Source organism: Eptesicus fuscus, chromosome 1 (genome assembly GCF_027574615.1).
Source record: "Eptesicus fuscus isolate TK198812 chromosome 1, DD_ASM_mEF_20220401, whole genome shotgun sequence".
Classification (NCBI taxonomy): Eukaryota; Metazoa; Chordata; class Mammalia; order Chiroptera; family Vespertilionidae; genus Eptesicus; species Eptesicus fuscus.
Window position 1 is genome coordinate 124,315,299 of NC_072473.1, and position 18,060 is coordinate 124,333,358.

The 18,060-nt window shown below is 51.0% G+C and overlaps 1 protein-coding gene and 1 pseudogene across 2 annotated transcripts; both read left to right on the plus strand.

The window, feature by feature from the left end:
* Nucleotides 1-3,372: 3,372 nt before the first annotated feature.
* On the plus strand, nt 3,373-4,224 carry LOC129149974 (mitotic spindle assembly checkpoint protein MAD2A-like; annotated as a pseudogene).
* A 10,856-nt stretch (nt 4,225-15,080) lies between these two features.
* AVPR2 (arginine vasopressin receptor 2) lies at nt 15,081-18,041 on the plus strand. Of its 2 annotated transcripts, none has more exons than XM_008159251.3 (4): nt 15,081-15,223; nt 16,148-16,191; nt 16,534-17,433; nt 17,592-18,041. In XM_008159251.3, exons 2-4 carry the CDS (start codon nt 16,167-16,169, stop codon nt 17,795-17,797), a joined length of 1,131 nt encoding a protein of 376 aa, XP_008157473.1. In that variant the 5' UTR covers nt 15,081-15,223; nt 16,148-16,166; the 3' UTR covers nt 17,798-18,041. The 2 variants fall into 2 exon arrangements, with proteins under 2 accessions (XP_008157473.1, XP_027991947.1); XM_028136146.2 differs by lacking the exon at nt 15,081-15,223 and adding an exon at nt 15,519-15,612.
* The last annotated feature ends 19 nt before the right edge of the window (nt 18,042-18,060 follow it).

Genomic DNA, 18,060 nt, shown 5'->3' on the forward strand with positions numbered 1-18,060 from the left:
AGAATCCGGGGTCCCTGACCGGTTTGGCTCAGTGGATAGAGCGTCGGCCTGCGCACTGAAGGGTCCCAGGTTCGATTCCAGTCAGGGGCACGTAGCTCGGTTGAGGGCACATCCCCAGTAGGGGGTGTGCAGGAGGCAGCTGATGGATGTTCCTCTCTCATCGATGTTTCTAGCTCTCTATCCCGCTCCCTTCCTCTCTGTAAAAAATCAATAAAATATGTATTTTTTTAAAAAGAATTCTCTGGAAAAAAAAAAAGCATCTGGGGAGGGCTCGGCTGGGCAGCTCTGACTGACAGTGTATCGCGTGGTTGCTGCCAGACAGTGGCTGAAGCTGTAGCAGTGGCCGGCCATCTCTCTCTGCATGTCTCAGAGTCCTTCCGTGTGTTTTCTCCATGAGGGCTAGTTTGGGCTTCTTCCCAGCACGGCAGCCTCAGGGAAACTGGACTTGTTGGGGTGAGGTGGGGGGGGTGGTTGCTAAAGGCTGGAAGAGGAAGAGCGAGTATCCCTGCTAACAAGGCAGAAACTGTGTTGCCTTTTCTGACCTAGCCTCGGAAATCAAGCGGCGTCACTTTGACCACATTATGTTGATTCAAAGCAAGTCACAAGCCTTCCCAGATTATAGGGGGGAGGGCTCAGTTCCACCTCTTGATGGGAAAATGGCAAGGTTCCAGAAGAGCATGTGGGATGGGAGATATTGTTGGGGCTACCTTTGAAAAACACAATCTGCCACACACACCAGTTAAAAAGGCAAGAGACTGTCAGGCTAGATAAAATAGCTATATGTTATTTACAAGAAGCGCGCTTTAAGCATAAAGACCCAGACAAGCTGAAAATAAAACGGCGGTAAAGATATCCGACACAAACACTGAGCATAAGAAAGCTTGTATGGCTATATTGATATCGGAGTGGAATTCAAGACAAAGCGTATTAGCAGAAATAAAGAGGGACGTTTCACAATGGAAAAGGGACAAATAATAAGACATCATCATTTTAAATTTGTAAGCAGCTAATAGCAAAGCTACCAAATACATGGAACAAAAATTGACAGAGTTCTAGAAACAGACAAATCTTCAAACATAGCTGCAGACTTTAACAACCCTTTTCAGTAATTGATAAAAAAACAAACAGGGAGCCCTAACCAGTTTAGCTCAGTGGATAGAGCATCGGCCTGCGGACTCAAGGGTCCCAGGTTTGATTCCGGTCAAGGGCATGTACCTCGGTTGCGGGCACATCCCCAGTAGGGAGTGTGCAGGAGGCAGCTGATTGATGTTTCTCTCTCATCGATGGTTCTAACTCTCTATCCCTCTCTGTAAAAAATCAATAAAATATATTTTTAAAAAAATAGGGAGCCTGGCCGGCGTGGCTCAGTGCTTGAGCGTCGACCTATGAACCAGGAGGTCTCGGTTCGATTCCTGGTCAGGGCACATGCCCAGGTTTGGGGCTCAATCCCCAGTGGGGTGCATGCAGGAGGCAGCCGATCAATGATTCTCTCTCATCATGAATGTTTCTAGCTCTCTCTCCTTCTCCCTTCCTCTCTGAAATCAACAATAATATATTTTTTAAATAATAGAGAAAACTCAGTAAGATATAGACAACCATCAACTCTCAACACTATCAACCCAAGTGATCTAGTTGATATTTTTAGAATCCTACACCCAACAACAAGAGAATACACATTCTTGTCAAGTACACTCACCAACATAGATAACATTCAGAGCAGAACAAGCCTCAATAAATTACGAAGGAGAGAAATCATACAACATAGAATTTCTGACCACAGTGGTATTCAATTTGAAATCAATAAAAAAAAAATGATTTCTAGGAAATTTCTAAATACTTGGAATTGAAAAAAATAGACTTCTAAATAACCCATGGATCAAAGAAGAAATCAAAAGTGAAATTAGAAAATATATTTATTTTACTTATTTTTTAATTGTCTGTCTTAAAAACAAAACTGGAATGCTATTCCCCTTAAAATGTACAGCATGCGAAATGCTCTGTAATGATTTAAAAGACACACACATGCAAAGTACCACAATGTAAATTTTCACAATTTCCCAGTACATGACATTTCTGGATCAAAAATTACCATTACAGCTGAAACCGGTTTGGCTCAGTGGATAGAGCGTCGGCCTGCGGACTGAAGGGTCCCAGGTTCGATTCCGGTCGAGGGCATGTACCTTGGTTGCTGGCACATCCCCAGTAGGGGGTGTGCAGGAGGCAGCTGGTCGATGTTTCTCTCTCATCGATGTTTCTAGCTCTCTATCCCTCTCCCTTCCTCTCTGTAAAAAATCAATAAAATATATTTTTTAAAAAATTAAAAAAAAATTACCATTACAGACCCCTTAATCCAGGGGTGGGGAACCTTTTTCCCCGCCAAGGGCCATTTGGATATTTATAACATCATTCACGGGCCGTACGAAATTATCAACTTAAAAATGAGCCTGCTATATTGGGTCAAGCATTTAATTAACTCACCCCTAATGCCTTGGCAGGGCCCGACCAAATATTTCACGGGCCTTATACGGCCCGCGGGCCGGACGTTCCCCACCCTTGCTTTAATCAAATATTTATTTTCTGTTTCTAGCATTACAATTTGCTGTAATTCATAAACTTTGATCTAAGTAAGCTTTAAAAAAATTTTTTTTGTTTAATCCTTACCCGAGGATATTTTTCCATTGATTTTTAGAGAGAGTGGCAGGGAGGGTGAGAGACACCAGAGACAGAAACATCAATGTGAGAGAGACCCATCGATTGGTTGCCTCCCACACGTGTCCCTAGCAGGGCCTGGGATCAAGCCTGCAACTGAGGTATGAGCCCTTAACCAGATATGAACCCAGGACCCTTCAGTCCGAGGGCTGACACTCTAACCATTGAGCAAAACCAGCTAGGGCCCAAGTAAGCTTTAGACACTGACCTCATACAAGTAGTTAGGTCCTTATGTCAAAGAGATCATTCAGCCACCACACTTGAGAGAACAATGCTCAGTGTTATCTGCACAATATCAAGTACATATGAGCCCTGCAAATTTGGCTCAGCTGGTAGAACATCGGCCCACGGACTGAAGGGTCCCAGGTTCGATTCCGGTCAAGGGCACGTACCTCGGTTGTAGGCTTTATCCCAAAAAAATCCATGGAAAAAATGTCTTCAGTGTGGCTGACAAAAATAAAATAAAATACAGGTGTGTTGGAGATTATTCTAGATTACAAGCTACTCAAAAATAAGACCAAATGCAATGTGTGGACTTCGTTGGACAATGGTTTGAACACACCAGCTGTAAAAAGACATTTAAAAAAATAAAGTGCATATGAGTTAGCAGCGATCCCTGTGGTCACTCTGTGTGGTGGATGCGCCCAAGGCTGTGGGCCTGGCATGGCTAGACAGCTCTCCGGGCAGCAAGGCATCACCCTTCAGGAGAGCACCGAAATCCTGGCTGAGTTCTTCTCATTTGGCATCAACAGCATTTTATATCAGCGTGGCATCTGAAACCTTTATTTCCTGCAGAAATAGGGGCCCACCTTGCTTGTCATTACTGATTCTGAGCTCATGAAATACCTAAATAATTTGGTGGAACAACTAAAAGACTGGTTATACAAGTGTTCAGTTAATTTATTTATATCTTAAAATATATTTTTATAGATTTCAGAGAGAGGAAGGGGGAGGGAGAGATAGAAACATCAATGATGAGAGAGAATGATTGATTGATCGGCTGCCTCCTGCACACCCCACACTGGGGACTGAGTCCACAATCCAGACATGTGCCCTGACCTGGAATCTAACTGTGACCTCCTGGTTCATAGGTCGATGCTCAACCACTGAGCCACACCGGCCGGGCAACAAGTATTCCGTTTAGAAACCAGTGGTAGTCATTGCGAATATTGAAAGTGGGAAGGTCCTTGAAAGATAGCAGTTGGATATTGAGTGTGACAAGGCTGTCACAGATGACAGTCCATCCAGAGAAAAGCCTCAGAAATCCCCTCATTGGCGCAGATCACAGCTACAGTGACATTTCTGCCACGGTTGGAAGTTTCTCGTTCATTTGACCTGCTGATCTATACAGACAAAGATTTGGTTGCACCTGAAGAGAGGGAAGAGTCGGGACCACAGTTCATTACCAAATTCATTACCAATTCTGAGCAAGTGCGACTGCGTTCCTTCACCACCACATCCCACAAAGCAAATAGCATGGTGGCCGACAAAATCCTGTCCATGGAGATGAGATGAGAGCAAGAATGGAATTCCCAAATGTGTGTTTCCCGAAACCAAGGCAACCATGGTTCATGCTTACTTTCATTGATTAATTTTTATTTGTTCCCCACGAATTCACAATTTAATATCATATGTACTACATAATCAAATTTTCAGTCTTTCACAGGACATTGACAAAGTTACTGGGAAAACTGGACTACCCCAACAAAGATGTTACAGATGCACAAAATTCTGACAGGGAGAGCCAGGATCAAGGAGGGGTTTTCTTTAGGAAACAATTCTACCAAAAGCATGTGAATAGAAGTAACTTAAAATGTTCAGGACTGCTGAAACCGGTTTGGCTCAGTGGATAGAGCGTCGGCCTGCGGACTGAAAGGTCCCAGGTTCGATTCCGGTCAAGGGCATGTACCTTGGTTGCGGGCACATTCCCAGTTTGGGGGGGTGTGCAGGAGGCAACTGATTGATGTTTCTCTCTCATCGATGTTTCTAACTCTCCCTCTCTAAAAAATCAATAAAATATATTTAAAAAAATAAAAACTACCCCATCTATGGAATGTTAAGCTGACACCCAAGACAAACAAAGTCTCCCATATTCAATATCCAACTATTTTCTGGTCGTACCAAAAAATAAACAACCAGCAAATGATTTCACCTCTTTAAAAAAAAAAAAGCATTTACACTTTAAAAAAAAATAGAATGAAGTGGAATTCCCTCCTTCTTAAAAATGTTTCTAGAGCTACTAAAAAACTTGCATTTACAGCCGCAACCAGTTTGGCTCAGTGGATAGAGCGTCAGCCTGCGGACTGAAGGGTCCCGGGTTCGATTCCGGTCAAGGGCATGTACCTTGGTTGCGGGCACATCCCCAGTTGGGGGTGTGCAGGAGGCAGCGGATCGATGTTTCTCTCTCATCGATTGTTCTACCTCTCTCTCCCTTCCTCTCTGTAAAAAAATCAATAAAATATATATATATTTTTAAAAACTTGCATTTACAAAATAGTTGATAAAATTATTCCTCTGGATTGTCCAAGAAGGGAGACAGGGACCACTGGTGAGACGAGGCATATGACATTAATCAGACGTGGCTGCTTTTTTCCTGCCTCATCTGAGGCTCCGTTTTCCACAGATAGATCTTTAGGTTCCTGCTCAGCCACGTCAGCCTGCTTTCCCCTCTCCCCTTTTCCTTTTCCTTTGCATTTTTTTGTCTGCAGACTTATCCTTTCCTGCCGCCTTTTGGGGCTTCGTTCCCACTTTTGCAGGAGCAGGTTTGGCCGACAAGCTGGCCGACCTCCTCTTGGGCTCCTCCTTGGCCGCCCCCTCCGCAGAGCTGACCTCCCTCTTGGGCGTCGTGAACCTGGGCTGCCTGGCTGCTGCCGTATCTCCCACTGCCCAAGCTCCATTGATTAATTCTTAGATGAGGAAAACTTAGCATTATACTTTACTCAACTGTATACACTGAGTGACCAGATTATTATGATCTCTGAACGCACAATAATCTGGCCACTCAGTGTGTGTGTGTGTGTGTGTGTGTGTGTGTGTGTGTGTGTGTGTGTATTAGAGGCCCGGTGCATGAATTCATGCATGGGTGGGGTCCGGCCAGCCTGGCCAGGGGAAGGGGACATAGGAGGTTGGCCGGCCCGCCAGCTGGTTGAACTCCTGGTCAAGGGGACAATTTGCATATTAGCCTTTTATTATATAGGATATACACTGAGTGGCCAGATTATTATGCGTTCAGAGATCATAATAATCTGGCCACTCAGTGTATATTGTTCCATTTTTTGGTATCTGACTTTCCATAGGGTTGGTGTAATTTTTTGCACACTGTTCAAAGGGAACCAGCAGATTACATCAGCACTGTAAAGTCAATTCCTTTGAAGGTGGTACCTGGAGATGGAAAACTTTTGCTATAAAGCTAAATGCCTTCCTAAATCAGACCTTTTTGTCAAGTAGCTTGACTCAGAATATAGGTAAATATGAAACACAGCAAAAGAAGTCTGGCCCGGCCGGCGTGGCTCAGTGGTTGAGTGTTGACCTATGAACCAGGAGGTCACGGTTTGATTCCTGGTCAGGGCACATGCCCGGGTTGTGGGCTCAATCCCCAGTGTGGGGCATGCATGAGGCAGCCGATCAATGATTCTCCTCATCATTGATGTTTCTGTCTCTCTATCCCTCTCCCTTCCTCTCTGAAATCAATAATAATATATATTTTTAAATATTGCTGAGAGAAATGAAAGAAGCTTACATAAATGGAGACAAATAGCCTATTCATGGGTTGAAAGACTCATTATGGTTAAGATGTCAATTTTCCCCACACTTATCTATGGAGTTAATGTAATGGTAATTAAAATCCAGGTCTTTTTTTGTAGAAACTGACAGGCTGATTTTAAAATCTACATGGAAATGCAAATTACCTAGACTAACCAAAATGATTTTGAGAAAGAACAAAGTTGAAGAATTTATACTATCTGGGTTCAAGACTTACTATAAACTTACAGTGATCAAGATAGGTATTGGTATAAGGATAGGACAGACAGTGGAACAGAATTGAGAGGCCAGAAATAGACCCACACACAGTTTGTGGCACAGGTACTAAGGTAATTCAATGAGGAAAGGACAGTCTTTTGAACAAATGGTGCTGGAACAACTGGTTATTTGCATGCAAAGGAAGGAACCCAACCCTAGCCAGTTTGGCTCAGTGGATAGAGCGTCAGCCTGCGGACTGAAGGGTCTTGGGTTCCATTCCGGTCAGAGGCACATGCCTGGGTTGCAGGCTCAATCCCCAGTAGGGGGCGTGCCCAAGGCAGCCAATCAATGATTCTCATCACTGATGTTTCTCTCTCTCTCCCTCTCCCTTCTGTCTGAAATCAATAAAAATGCATTTTAAAAAAATTTTTTTAAAAAGAAGGAACCCAGACCTTTACCTCATACCAGGCACAACATTTAACTCAAAATGAATCCCAGACCTAAATATAAGAGCCTGAAATATAAACCATCTGGAAGAAATCATGGGAGAATATCTGTGACATTGGATTAGGCAAAGACTTTTTAGATAGGACACAAATATACAAACTATGAAAAAACCCCAGATAAAATTAGACTTCATCAAAATTTAAAATGTTTCCTTTTTAAAAGACACTTTTAGTAAAATCAAAAGGCAAGCCACAGACTGGGAGAAAATATTTGCAAAACATATCTGTTAAAGGATTTGTAACCAAAGTATGTCAAAAGGGAACAAACTCTTACAACTCAATAATTGAGAAAACTTTAACAAATTGACAAAAGATTTGACTAGATACTTTACCAACGAATATATACAAATGGCAAATAAGTGTATGAAAAGATTCTCACCATCATCAGTCATAAGGAAAATGCAAAATAGCCTGACTGGTTTGGCTCAGTGGATAGAGCGTCAGCCTGAGGACTGGGGGGTCCCGGGTTCGATTCCGGTCAAGGGCATATACCTTGGTTGCGGGCACATCCCCACCAGGGGGTGTGCAGGAGGCAGCTAATCGATGTTTCTCTCTCATCGATGTTTCTAACTCTCTATCCTTTCTCCCTTCCTCTCTGTAAAAAAAAATCAATAAAATATATTTTTTTAAAAAAGAAAGAAAATGCAAAATAAAACCCCAATAAAAATACCACTAAAATGGTTAAGATTACAGAGGCTGAAAGCAAAATAACAGACTGGCATGGTAAGTGCAGAGCAAATGGAACTGTCATGTCATATGATGAGTGTGGAAAACAATTCTATTTTTGGAGAGAGAGAGAGATATTTATCAATTGGCTGCCTCCCACATGTGCTCCAACCAGGGGACCCACAACTTGGGTATGTGCCCTGACCAGGAATGGAACCCACCACTTTTTGGTGCATGGGACATTTCAACCAACTGAGCCACACTGGCCAGGGCCAATTTGCCAGTTTCTTATATATATTTTAATTGATTTCAAAGAAGAAAGGAGAGAGAGATAGAAACATCCATGGTGAGGGAAAATCATTAATCAGCTGCCCCTTGCACGCCCCCTACTGGGGATCAAGCCCACAACCTTGGCATGTGCCCTTGATCTGAATCAAACCTGGGACCCTTCAGTCCACAGGCCCATGCTCTATCCACTGAACCAAACCGGCTAGGGCCAATTTGCCAGTTTCTTATCAACTGAAACATACACCTATCATATGACCCAGCAGCCCCACTTCTAAGGATTTCTCTGGGGAAATGAAAACATGTGCCTACAAAGGCCTGTACTTAAGAGTTCAGAGCAGCCTTCTTCATAACAGCCCCAAACTGGAAGCAACCCACATGTCTGCCCATCAGCTGGTACTGGGCTAAATGAGCTGTGGTTCATGCCCACAATGGAACCCTACTTAGCACTACTAGTAAGAGGAACCAACTCCTGACACACAACAGAGAGGCACTCTGCTGAGTGAAAGAAGCCAGACATGAAATACTACATGCTCTATGGTTCGACTTATATAAAATTCGAAGAAGACAAATCTGTAGTGCTAGAAACATCTGGTTGTTAGGCTCCAGGTTAGAGAAAGAGATTGCAAAGGGCCATGAGGGAACTTTCTGGAATGATGCAAACGTCCTATGTCATGATTATGGTGGTGGTTACATGACTGTATCCATGGGGCAAATCTCATCAAACAATTTGTGAATTTCATTTTATGCCAATCTTACCTCAATGAAACTGATTTTTTTAAAATATATTTTTATTGATTTTTTACAGAGAGGAAGGGAGAGGGATAGAGAGCTAGAAACATCGATGAGAGAGAAACATTGACCAGCTGCCTCCTGCACACTCCCCACCAGGGATGTGCCCGCAACCAATGTACATGCCCTTGACCAGAATCGAACCTGGGACCTTTCAGTCCGCAGGCCGACACTCTATCCACTGAGCCAAACCGGTTTCGGCGAAGCTGATTTTTAAGCCATTCAAGCCCGGCTGGCATGGCTCAGTGGTTGAGGGTTGATCTATGACAGTGGTCGGCAAACTCATTAGTCAACAGAGCCAAATATCAACAGTACAACGACTGGAATTTCTTTTGAGAGCCACATTTTTGAAACTTAAACTTCTTCTAACACCACTTCTTCAAAACAGACTCGCCCAGGCCGTGGTATTTTGTGGAAGAGCCACACTCAAGGGGCCAAAGAGCCGCATGTGGCTCGCGAGCTGCAGTTTGCCGACCATGGACTTATGTGAACCAGGAGGTCACGGTTCGATTCCCGGTCAGGTCACATGCACGGGTTGCAGGCTGGGTCCTCAGTGGGGGGCGTGCAGGAGGCAGCCGATGGATGATTCTCTTTCATCATTGATGTTTCTGTCTCTTTCTCTCCCTTTTCCTTCTTCTCTGAAATCAATTAAAAATATTTTTTTAAAAGTCATTCAGGACAAGGAGAGAAATCATTGGCTTAGCCACAGCAGTCAGAAGAGTGGAAGCATTGGGCATGATGAAGCGGCTCTAGATGCAGCCGTATGGAAGGCAGGCAGCGGAGGGGGAAGGCTGTGCGGTGGTGGCGATGGTGGACGAGAACTGGAGGTTCATTTCTGAGTCACACAGAGGTAATTACTCAGAGAGCCCCTGGAAGGAGCTGAAACCGGTTGGTTCTGCCCTGGGAAGGCGAAATGAGAAGCAGCTGCTGCTTTTTGTTACAAGCCTCAGCCTCGAACAATCTGCTACTTTAAGGCACATGCCTGTATAACTCTGACCAAAAAGAGACATCTTTTGCCCAGCCAGGGGTTGAGCATTGACCTATGAACCAGGAGGTCACGGTTTGATTCCCAGACAGGGCACATGCCCGGGTTGTGGGCTCGAGCCCCAGTGTGGGGCATGCAGGAGGCAGCCGATCAATGATTCTCTCTCATCATTGATATTTCTCTCTTTTTCTCCCTCTCCCTCCCTTTCTGAAATCATATATTTTTAAAAAGAGAGAGATAGACGCCTCCTACAGGGCTGCCTCCCCCTCAGATGGGGACCTCATGGCCATCTGGGGACACAGCCCTCAACTGCTCACCTGCCTTCTACACCTCAGTTCCTCAGCCCAGGAGAGGGGAGCCCCAGAGCCTCCTGGGGACCCTGCCCTTCCCAGCCTGCAGGGCTCATAATCCACCAGGTATCACTCTCCTCCTGCAGCTTTGCAAACAGGCTCTATTTAACTTGACTTTGGACCTCAGATGAATGGTCATCCTGTCTTCCTGTTGTCATTGGCCCATGCATGACCCAGTGAACACTTGCATGCACATGTGCACTCGCTCCCCTCTTCTCTCCCGTCCTTTGACCCCATCCTTTGACTCAAAGCTCTTTCTCCCCATCCGGGCCTCTCCCAGGCATGTGAATGACATCAGGCTCTCCTCTCTATGCTCCTCAGGCATCATTTCAGTTGGTGTGAGCGCATTCATTCTTCCCACTGCCACGCAGGTCCGCCATCTGCAATGTGCACCCAGTCGGGAGAGATGCCCAGGAGGGGCGCATCCTCCTTCCCTGGGGCCTTTCAGCAGCGTTGCTGTGTCTTTCCTTCCCTTGAGGCACCTGTCTCTCCTCCCAGCCTTGTGAACCCAAGCTCTCCTGGTGTGTTCTTATAATATATTCTTTTTTTAAAAATATATTTTATTGATTTTTTACAGAGAGGAAGAGAGAGGGATAGAGAGTTAGAAACATCAATGAGAGAGAAACATCCATCAGCTGCCTCCTGCACACCCCCTACTGGGCATGTGCCCGCAACCAAGGTACATGCCCTTGACCGGAATCGAACCTGGGACCTTTCTGTCCGCAGGCCGACTCTCCATCCACTGAGCCAAACCGGTTTTGGCTATATTCTTATTAATATCAGCGAGGAAGGAGAGGGAGAGAGAGATAGAAACTTCAATGATGAGAATCATTGATTGGCTGCCTCCTGCATGCCTCACGCTGGGGATCGAGCCCACAACCCGGGCATGTACCCTTGACCGGGAATCGAACCACGACCTCCTGGTTCATAGGTTGATACTCAGCCACTGAGCCACGCTGGCCTGGCGCTCTCCTGGTTTTCCATCACTTCTTCTCTGTGTCCTTGGCTGGCTCCTCTTACTCTTTCATCCCAAATGTCTTTCAAGAGTCTATCCAGGGCCCAAGAAATGCCTTTCCTCTCCATCCCCACTGCCTGGTGGCGTTAATCATGTCCCACCATTTCTCTCCTGGGGCTTCTCCGGGCCTCTCCACCCCCAACTCCTCTCAGCACAGGACCCTGTGCTCCTCATGGCAGGGCCCAGGCCCTCTCACCTCCGCACCAAGTAAAGGGCCAGCAGACCTTGCTGTTTGTTGAGCAAAAGGTTCTGATTAACAGCCTGGCTGTCCTGGCTCAGTGGTTCAGCGTTGACTTATGAACCAGGAAGTCATGGTTCGATTCCTTGTCAGGGCACATGCCCGGGTTGTGGGCTCGATCCCCAGTGGCGGGGGGGGGGGGGGGGGGGCGGTGCAGGAGGCAGCCGATCAATGATTCTCTCTCATTATTGGTGTTTCTATCTCTCTCTCTCTCCCTTCCTCTCTGAAATCAATCAAAATGTAAACAAATAAAAGGTTCTGGTTACAGAGAGCCAGTGAGAAAGCAGGGCAGGCAGATCTGGGGTCCTGCCAGCTCTGACCTCCTGCCCTGGCGGCTGGCACCTGGGACAGCCAGTGTTCCCTGCTTCCCGGGGCCTCCTGGCTTCTGCTCAGACAGGAGGAGAGTGGAGACAGAACCCCACACTTCGACCGCACACAGCATGCTTTCTGCCAATGGAATCTTAGCGGGAGGTGGTGGAAAGCAGGGCAGAGGGGCTGCCCTGGGGGTAGGGGGATGGGGAGGATGTCCACTCAGTCCTGCCCCAGGCCCCAGGCCCGCTGAGGGTAACTGGCCAGCCCATGGCCAAGCCCTTCTCCAGCCTTCCAGAACGAATTTCCCAGTGCTCCCCAGGGTGAGCATGGGCCGGTCAGGCCACCCCCTCAAACACTTCTCAGGGATCCTGCCTTCTCTCTCCTCTCCAGGGTCCCCACTCACCTGCCTGTCTCCAGGTATGTGCCCTGCTCTCAGTACATGCTGCCCAGGGGGGCCGGGGCTTCTGGGCGGCCCAGTGCCATCTCTGCTGACGCACGTGGCCCTGACAGTGAATAATCCAGTCAGCCTTTCTTCCCATGAACTGCTGCCAAGCTCCATCTTTCTTGTCCCCTGTGGGTGACAGGGACAGCGGCCTCTCCCCTCTGACTGGCTCCTTGCTGTAGGCAATGGGACTCAGCCGGGCTGGCCTCTCCCTGGCACGGCGCCCATGCAGCGCCAGCACGTGCACCCACGGGCTCCTGAGCCTCCAGGGCTCTCAGCTGAAGAGCCAGACTCCCTCGGACACACCCTCCTGCCTTAGTGGTTCTCAGATCCTCGGAGGCCCCCAGGACTGTTCTGGCTGACCAGGGGGAGTTCCATGAGCAGCTTCCCTTTAGGTCCTGGCCTCGGTGTGGACACAAACCCCTCCCCTTGCTCCTTGGAGCTCAGAGAAAGCGACAGGAAGGGGGCCTTCCCCGAGACTTTTCCCTGGGCTCAACAACAGGAAACAAGGAGTGTGCAGAGCAGGGATGGTCACGGGCCTGGCCTCATGGCTCGGGGCCCCGCCCTGCGGCAGCTCTCCACTGGGATCCAGCCCTGCGAATCCAAGAATCCAAGCGGAGAAACCCATAAGGAAGTGATTGCCCGGGAAGGCGGGCACCCCTTCCTGACCAGTCCCAGGAGCTTCTCTCGCCAGCCTCTAAGCACTGCCCTACTGCAGTGAAAGCAGGCGCTTCCGGAGGCGCATCACCTGCGGGTCAGGACATTGCCCATCCTACCACTGTGTGTCCACCTCTTCTTTTTTTTATTGGGATTTTTTCTTTTGTTGTTGTTGTTTGGTTTTTTTTTACAGAGAGGAAGGGAGAGGGAGAGAGTCAGAAACATCGATGAGAGAGAAGCATTGATCAGCTGCCTCCTGCACACCCCCCACTGGGGATGTGCCCGCAACCAAGGTACATGCCCTTGACCGGAATCGAACCTGGGACCCTTGAGTCCACAGGCTGACACTGTATCCACTGAGCGAAACCGGTTAGGGCATTTTTAAAATGTGTTTATTGATTTCAGAAAGGAAAGAAGAGGGAGAGAGAGATAGAAACATCCATGATGACAGAGAATCCTTGATCCGCTGCCTCCTGCACACACCCCACTGGGGATGTGCCCGCAACCAAGGTACATGCCCTTGACTGGAATCGAACCTGGGACCCTTCAGTCCACAGGCTGACACTGTATCCACTGAGCCAAACCGGTTAGAGCATTTTTAAAATGTGTTTATTGATTTCAGAGAGGAAAGAAGAGGGAGAGAGAGATAGAAACATCCATGATGACAGAGAATCCTTGATCCGCTGCCTCCTGCACACACCCCACTGGGGATGTGCCCGCAACCAAGGTACATGCCCTTGACCAGAATCGAACCTGGGACCCTTGAGTCCGCAGGCCGACACTCTATCCACTGAGCCAAACCGGTCAGGGCCCCCCCCCCCTTTTTTTTTTTAAGGGAGAGGGAGAAAGAGCTAGAAGCATCAATGATGAGACAGAATCATTGAACAGCTGCCACCTGCACATCCCATACTAGGGATCGGGCCACAACCCGGACATGTGCCCTGACCGGGACTGGAATCATTACCTTCTGGTTCATAGGTCGACGCTCAACCATTGAGCCACACCAGCTGGGCCACCACAAGGCCACCTTCGATCATTAGATTCCCAGTGTCCAGAGGGGGAAGCTGAGGCGCAGGGAGCTGGGCATAGCCTGGGCAAGGTCACACAGCTGGAGATGGCAAAACAGGGACATATGATCCTCTGCAGGTGCCTCAGTTCCCGGGGTGGACAGGGAGGTCCCACCTAGCCTGCGAGGCTGGGAGAGTCTTGGGGACCAAGGCCACAGAGGCCACTGCAGGCTGGTACATATGTAATGTCAGGAGGTAGGGTGTGTGTGTGTTGAGTGCATGTGTGTGCATTGAGTGCTGTGTGTGTGTGTGTGTGTGTGTGTGTGTGTCCTGTATGCTATGTGTGCGGTGTGTAGGGGGGTGTGGTACATGTATAAGACACCTGCCCCCACCTCCCCTGCTGCCCAGTCAGAGGCTGGGAGGAGCTGGGGTACAGCCTGTCTCTCTGGGTAGGAAGAGGAGACCTTGGCCTTGGTTATACTTGGGCCGGGTTGGCGAGGGGGCTGTTTTGGTCTCTGCAGGTCAACAGAGAAGACGGATAAACAGGAAAAAAGAGGCGAACTCAGGCCAGAGCCTGGCCCTTGGCCGTGCGCAGGCTACCGCCTTGGGCTGGGCTGGGCCAGCCTGGGCTGAGTGAGGGCAGGGGAGGGGTGGGATGGGGGCGCCTGGGATGGGGGAGAACGCTGGGCTAGAGGTTGAGGGAGTCCTAGAGCCTGAGGAGGGGAGAGGAGGCAGGAGAGGCCAGCCCCTGGCAGGGAACCCAGACGTGTGTCTGTCTGTGATGTCAAGTGTGTATGCCTTTGTGGGCATATGGCTGTTTCATATAAGTGAGGGTGTGTGCGGGAGGGGGAGGGGAGCTGGAATATGCACTAGCGTAGGAGCTCAGAAGCCCCCTCCTCCTGGGACAGGTAGTTTCAGGTGGGGGGAGGAGCAGGGCAGGGGTGTCCCTGGCTCTCATTGGGCCTTGGGGAGGAAACTGGATCTCACAGGGCACATTAAGACCTTGATCCCACCCCACCTCCTCCCTTCCTGTCCTTCATCTGTGGCTGGCCCTAATTGAGGAGGAGGAGGGGCTTCGTGGGCCTAGGAGGGGCCGGCCCTCTGTGTGAGTGGGGATTCCTTGAGCTCGCACCCTTTCCTCACACCGACCCAAAGACAGAAGGACCCTGGCTTGGGAAAGAGGCGTCGAGCTTACAGAAAAGCTGGATGATCCTGAGCACTGGTCTCAGTTTCCCCATGTATAGGATGGAGACGCTGAACTAAGTGATCTCCCAGAGCCCTGCCAGACCCAGCGTTCTAGTAAGCTGGGCCCCATGGGGGGACGGGGGGGGGGGAGCAGGGGCAGAGTGGGAGGCGGGTAGCCGGCCTGGCGGTCACAGCTGAGCCACACTGGGGACCAGTCTCAGGAATGGAATCCTGGGGACAGACCTGGGAGGGGCTGGGGGCGGGAAGGGAAGCAGTCCTTCCCGGTGCTACAGGCAGGAGGCCAGGGAAGGCGGAGGGGGAGGAGGGGAGGAAGTCCCGTCCCCCCCCCCCACCCCCCATCCCCGCCTGGGGCAGGTCACTCCCAGACGCTGGGCTGGGGCGGGGCGGGCGATGGAGAGCAGATCTGAGCTCCTGGGACACCTTCGAGCCCGCTGCTGCCCAGCTTCCCAGGAACCCTCCCAGGCCCCCGGGAGCCCAGCCAGGTAAGGGGCTGCAAGGGTCCCCGAGGGCACACAGGCCCTTCCCACCCAGTCCCCAGCTCTCCCGCTGTGCTCTGAGTCTCTGTGAGGGCAGGGGGGGTCTATATATTTGCCTCAGGTCTGTGGACTGCCTAGGAGGCTCCTAGGCTCCGTTTGTCCGTCTGTCTCATTGTCCCTCTTTCTGTCTTCCCCTGCCCAGTCCTAGGAGGAGCGCACATCAGGGCCCCAAGGTCCATGCCTGGCTTGGTGGGGCCAGACCTCACCAACCTTGATCCAGCTAAGGGTGTCCCCCCAGCTCCTGATCGCTAGAACACACACACACACACACACACACACACACACACACACACACTAGCGCCCAACCGCTGGAAAACACACATGTGCATACACACAGTTGCACGCACAGGCTGGTACCCCCACCCCACCCCATCCCCACACACAGCCACGATGCCACCCTAAGGGCCTCTGTCCCAAGAGTCCGGGCAGTGGGGCCGGCCCTTTGGGTGGGAGGTTGAGCTCGCCACCCTGTCTCCTCCAGGCGCTCAGGACACCCCACCATGCTCACGGCTCCCACCACCTCTGGTAAGGTTCCAGCCCCTGCGCCCCTTCCCTCCCCGGACTGGGCAGAGCCGAGTGGGCTTGGCTGCAGTGGGGTTGGAGGAAGCCTAGAAGCCCCTGTTTCAGGAACCTCTTTCACCCTTCCCTCCAGGGCGGCCCCTGGGGGCGGGGGCTGCCCCTCCCTCCCTAGCAAGTGAGGTGAGGGATGAGTGCCCTGCGGGTGGGGCATCAGAGGACCCAGGCCACTGGCTCTGCTTGTCCAGTGGAAGGAACCTCCTTTGGTTCTCTGATCCCCCTGCAGAACACACTCCCTAACTTAGCCCTCTCCCCCCACCCCCCCCCCATCCCATCCCCGTCCTTGCCCAGCTGTGCCTCGACCCCTCTCTCAGCCTCTCCCACCCGGCAACAGCAGCAAGGAGCGTGCGGACGCCCGGGACCAGCTGCTGGCCCAGGCGGAGCTGGCCCTGCTCTCCATCGTCTTTGTGGCTGTGGCCCTGAGCAATAGCCTGGTGCTGGGGGCCCTGGCGCGGCGGGGCCGGCGCGGCCGCTGGGCACCTATGCACGTTTTCATCGGCCACTTGTGCCTGGCTGACCTGGTCGTGGCACTGTTCCAAGTGCTGCCCCAGCTGGCCTGGGATGCCACCGACCGCTTCCAAGGGCCTGATGTCCTGTGCCGGGCCGTCAAGTACCTGCAGATGGTGGGCATGTATGCCTCCTCCTACATGATCCTGGCCATGACTTTGGACCGCCACCGCGCCATTTGCCGCCCCATGCTGGCATACCGCCACGGAGGGGGCGCTCACTGGAACCGGCCGGTGCTGCTGGCCTGGGCCTTCTCGCTACTTTTCAGCCTGCCCCAGCTCTTCATCTTTGCCCGGCGGGATGTGGAAGGCAGCAGCGGGGTCTTCGACTGCTGGGCCCTCTTCATCGAGCCCTGGGGCCTCCGTGCCTACGTCACCTGGATTGCCTTAATGGTGTTTGTGGCACCTGCTCTGGGCATCGCTGCCTGTCAGGTGCTCATCTTCCGGGAGATTCATGCCAGCCTGGTGCCAGGGCCAGCAGAGAGGGCCAGGGGGCGCCGAGGAGGGCGCCGGACAGCTAGTTCCGGCCGGACAGCTAGTTCCGGCGAGGGAGCCCCCGTGTCGGCAGCCATGGCCAAGACCGTGAGGATGACGCTGGTGATTGTCATCGTCTATGTGCTATGCTGGGCGCCCTTCTTCCTTGTGCAGCTGTGGGCGGCGTGGGACCCGGAGGCCCCGAAGGAAGGTGGGTGTGGCTGTGGTAGCATATGCACCTCTACCTGCACGTCCCCCCCGCCTCCCGCCCCACATCCAGCCGTGGGCTCACCAGCCCCTAGTAGGCACATGGGGTCGCACCCCTGCCTGGGTACCCTCAGCCCCAATCCTTCTCCTCCCCCCACACAGGGCCCCCCTTCGTGCTGCTAATGCTGCTGGGCAGCCTCAACAGCTGTACCAACCCCTGGATCTATGCCTCCTTCAGCAGCAGCGTCTCCTCGGAGCTGCGCAGGCTGCTCTGCTGCGCTCGGAGGCGCGCCCCGCCCAGCCTGGGGCCCCAAGAGGAGTCCTGCGCCACTGCCAGCTCCTTCCTGGCCAAGGACACTTCCTCCTGAGAGGCCAGGGGGCGCCTTCCTTCCAGAGGCCCTGGGAGAGGAGGGCGCGCTGGGAATTGGCTCTGGATTGTGAGGGGCCCAGGAGGTCAGCTCCTTGGCACGGGGTACCGAGAGGGCAACAGCGTGCCTGCCTGGGAGATGGGGGTCCATGGGAGCCCAGGAGGAGGGCAAGGGGGTAAGGCCAGGAGACCTTCCTTTCTTCACCTCCTTAGTTCCTCTCTCACTCTCTTTCTAATAAAAGTGTCAGCTCATTTTCCACCCAG

Bases quoted from the DNA above. Each gene is read 5' to 3' on its own strand.
- AVPR2 (XM_028136146.2), top strand. From the start codon at position 15,521: ATGGAGAGCAGATCTGAGCTCCTGGGACACCTTCGAGCCCGCTGCTGC. The intron at 15,613-16,147 runs GTAAGGGGCTGC...TGTCTCCTCCAG, and splicing joins GCCCCCGGGAGCCCAGCCAG to GCGCTCAGGACACCCCACCA. The intron at 16,192-16,533 runs GTAAGGTTCCAG...GTCCTTGCCCAG, and splicing joins CACGGCTCCCACCACCTCTG to CTGTGCCTCGACCCCTCTCT.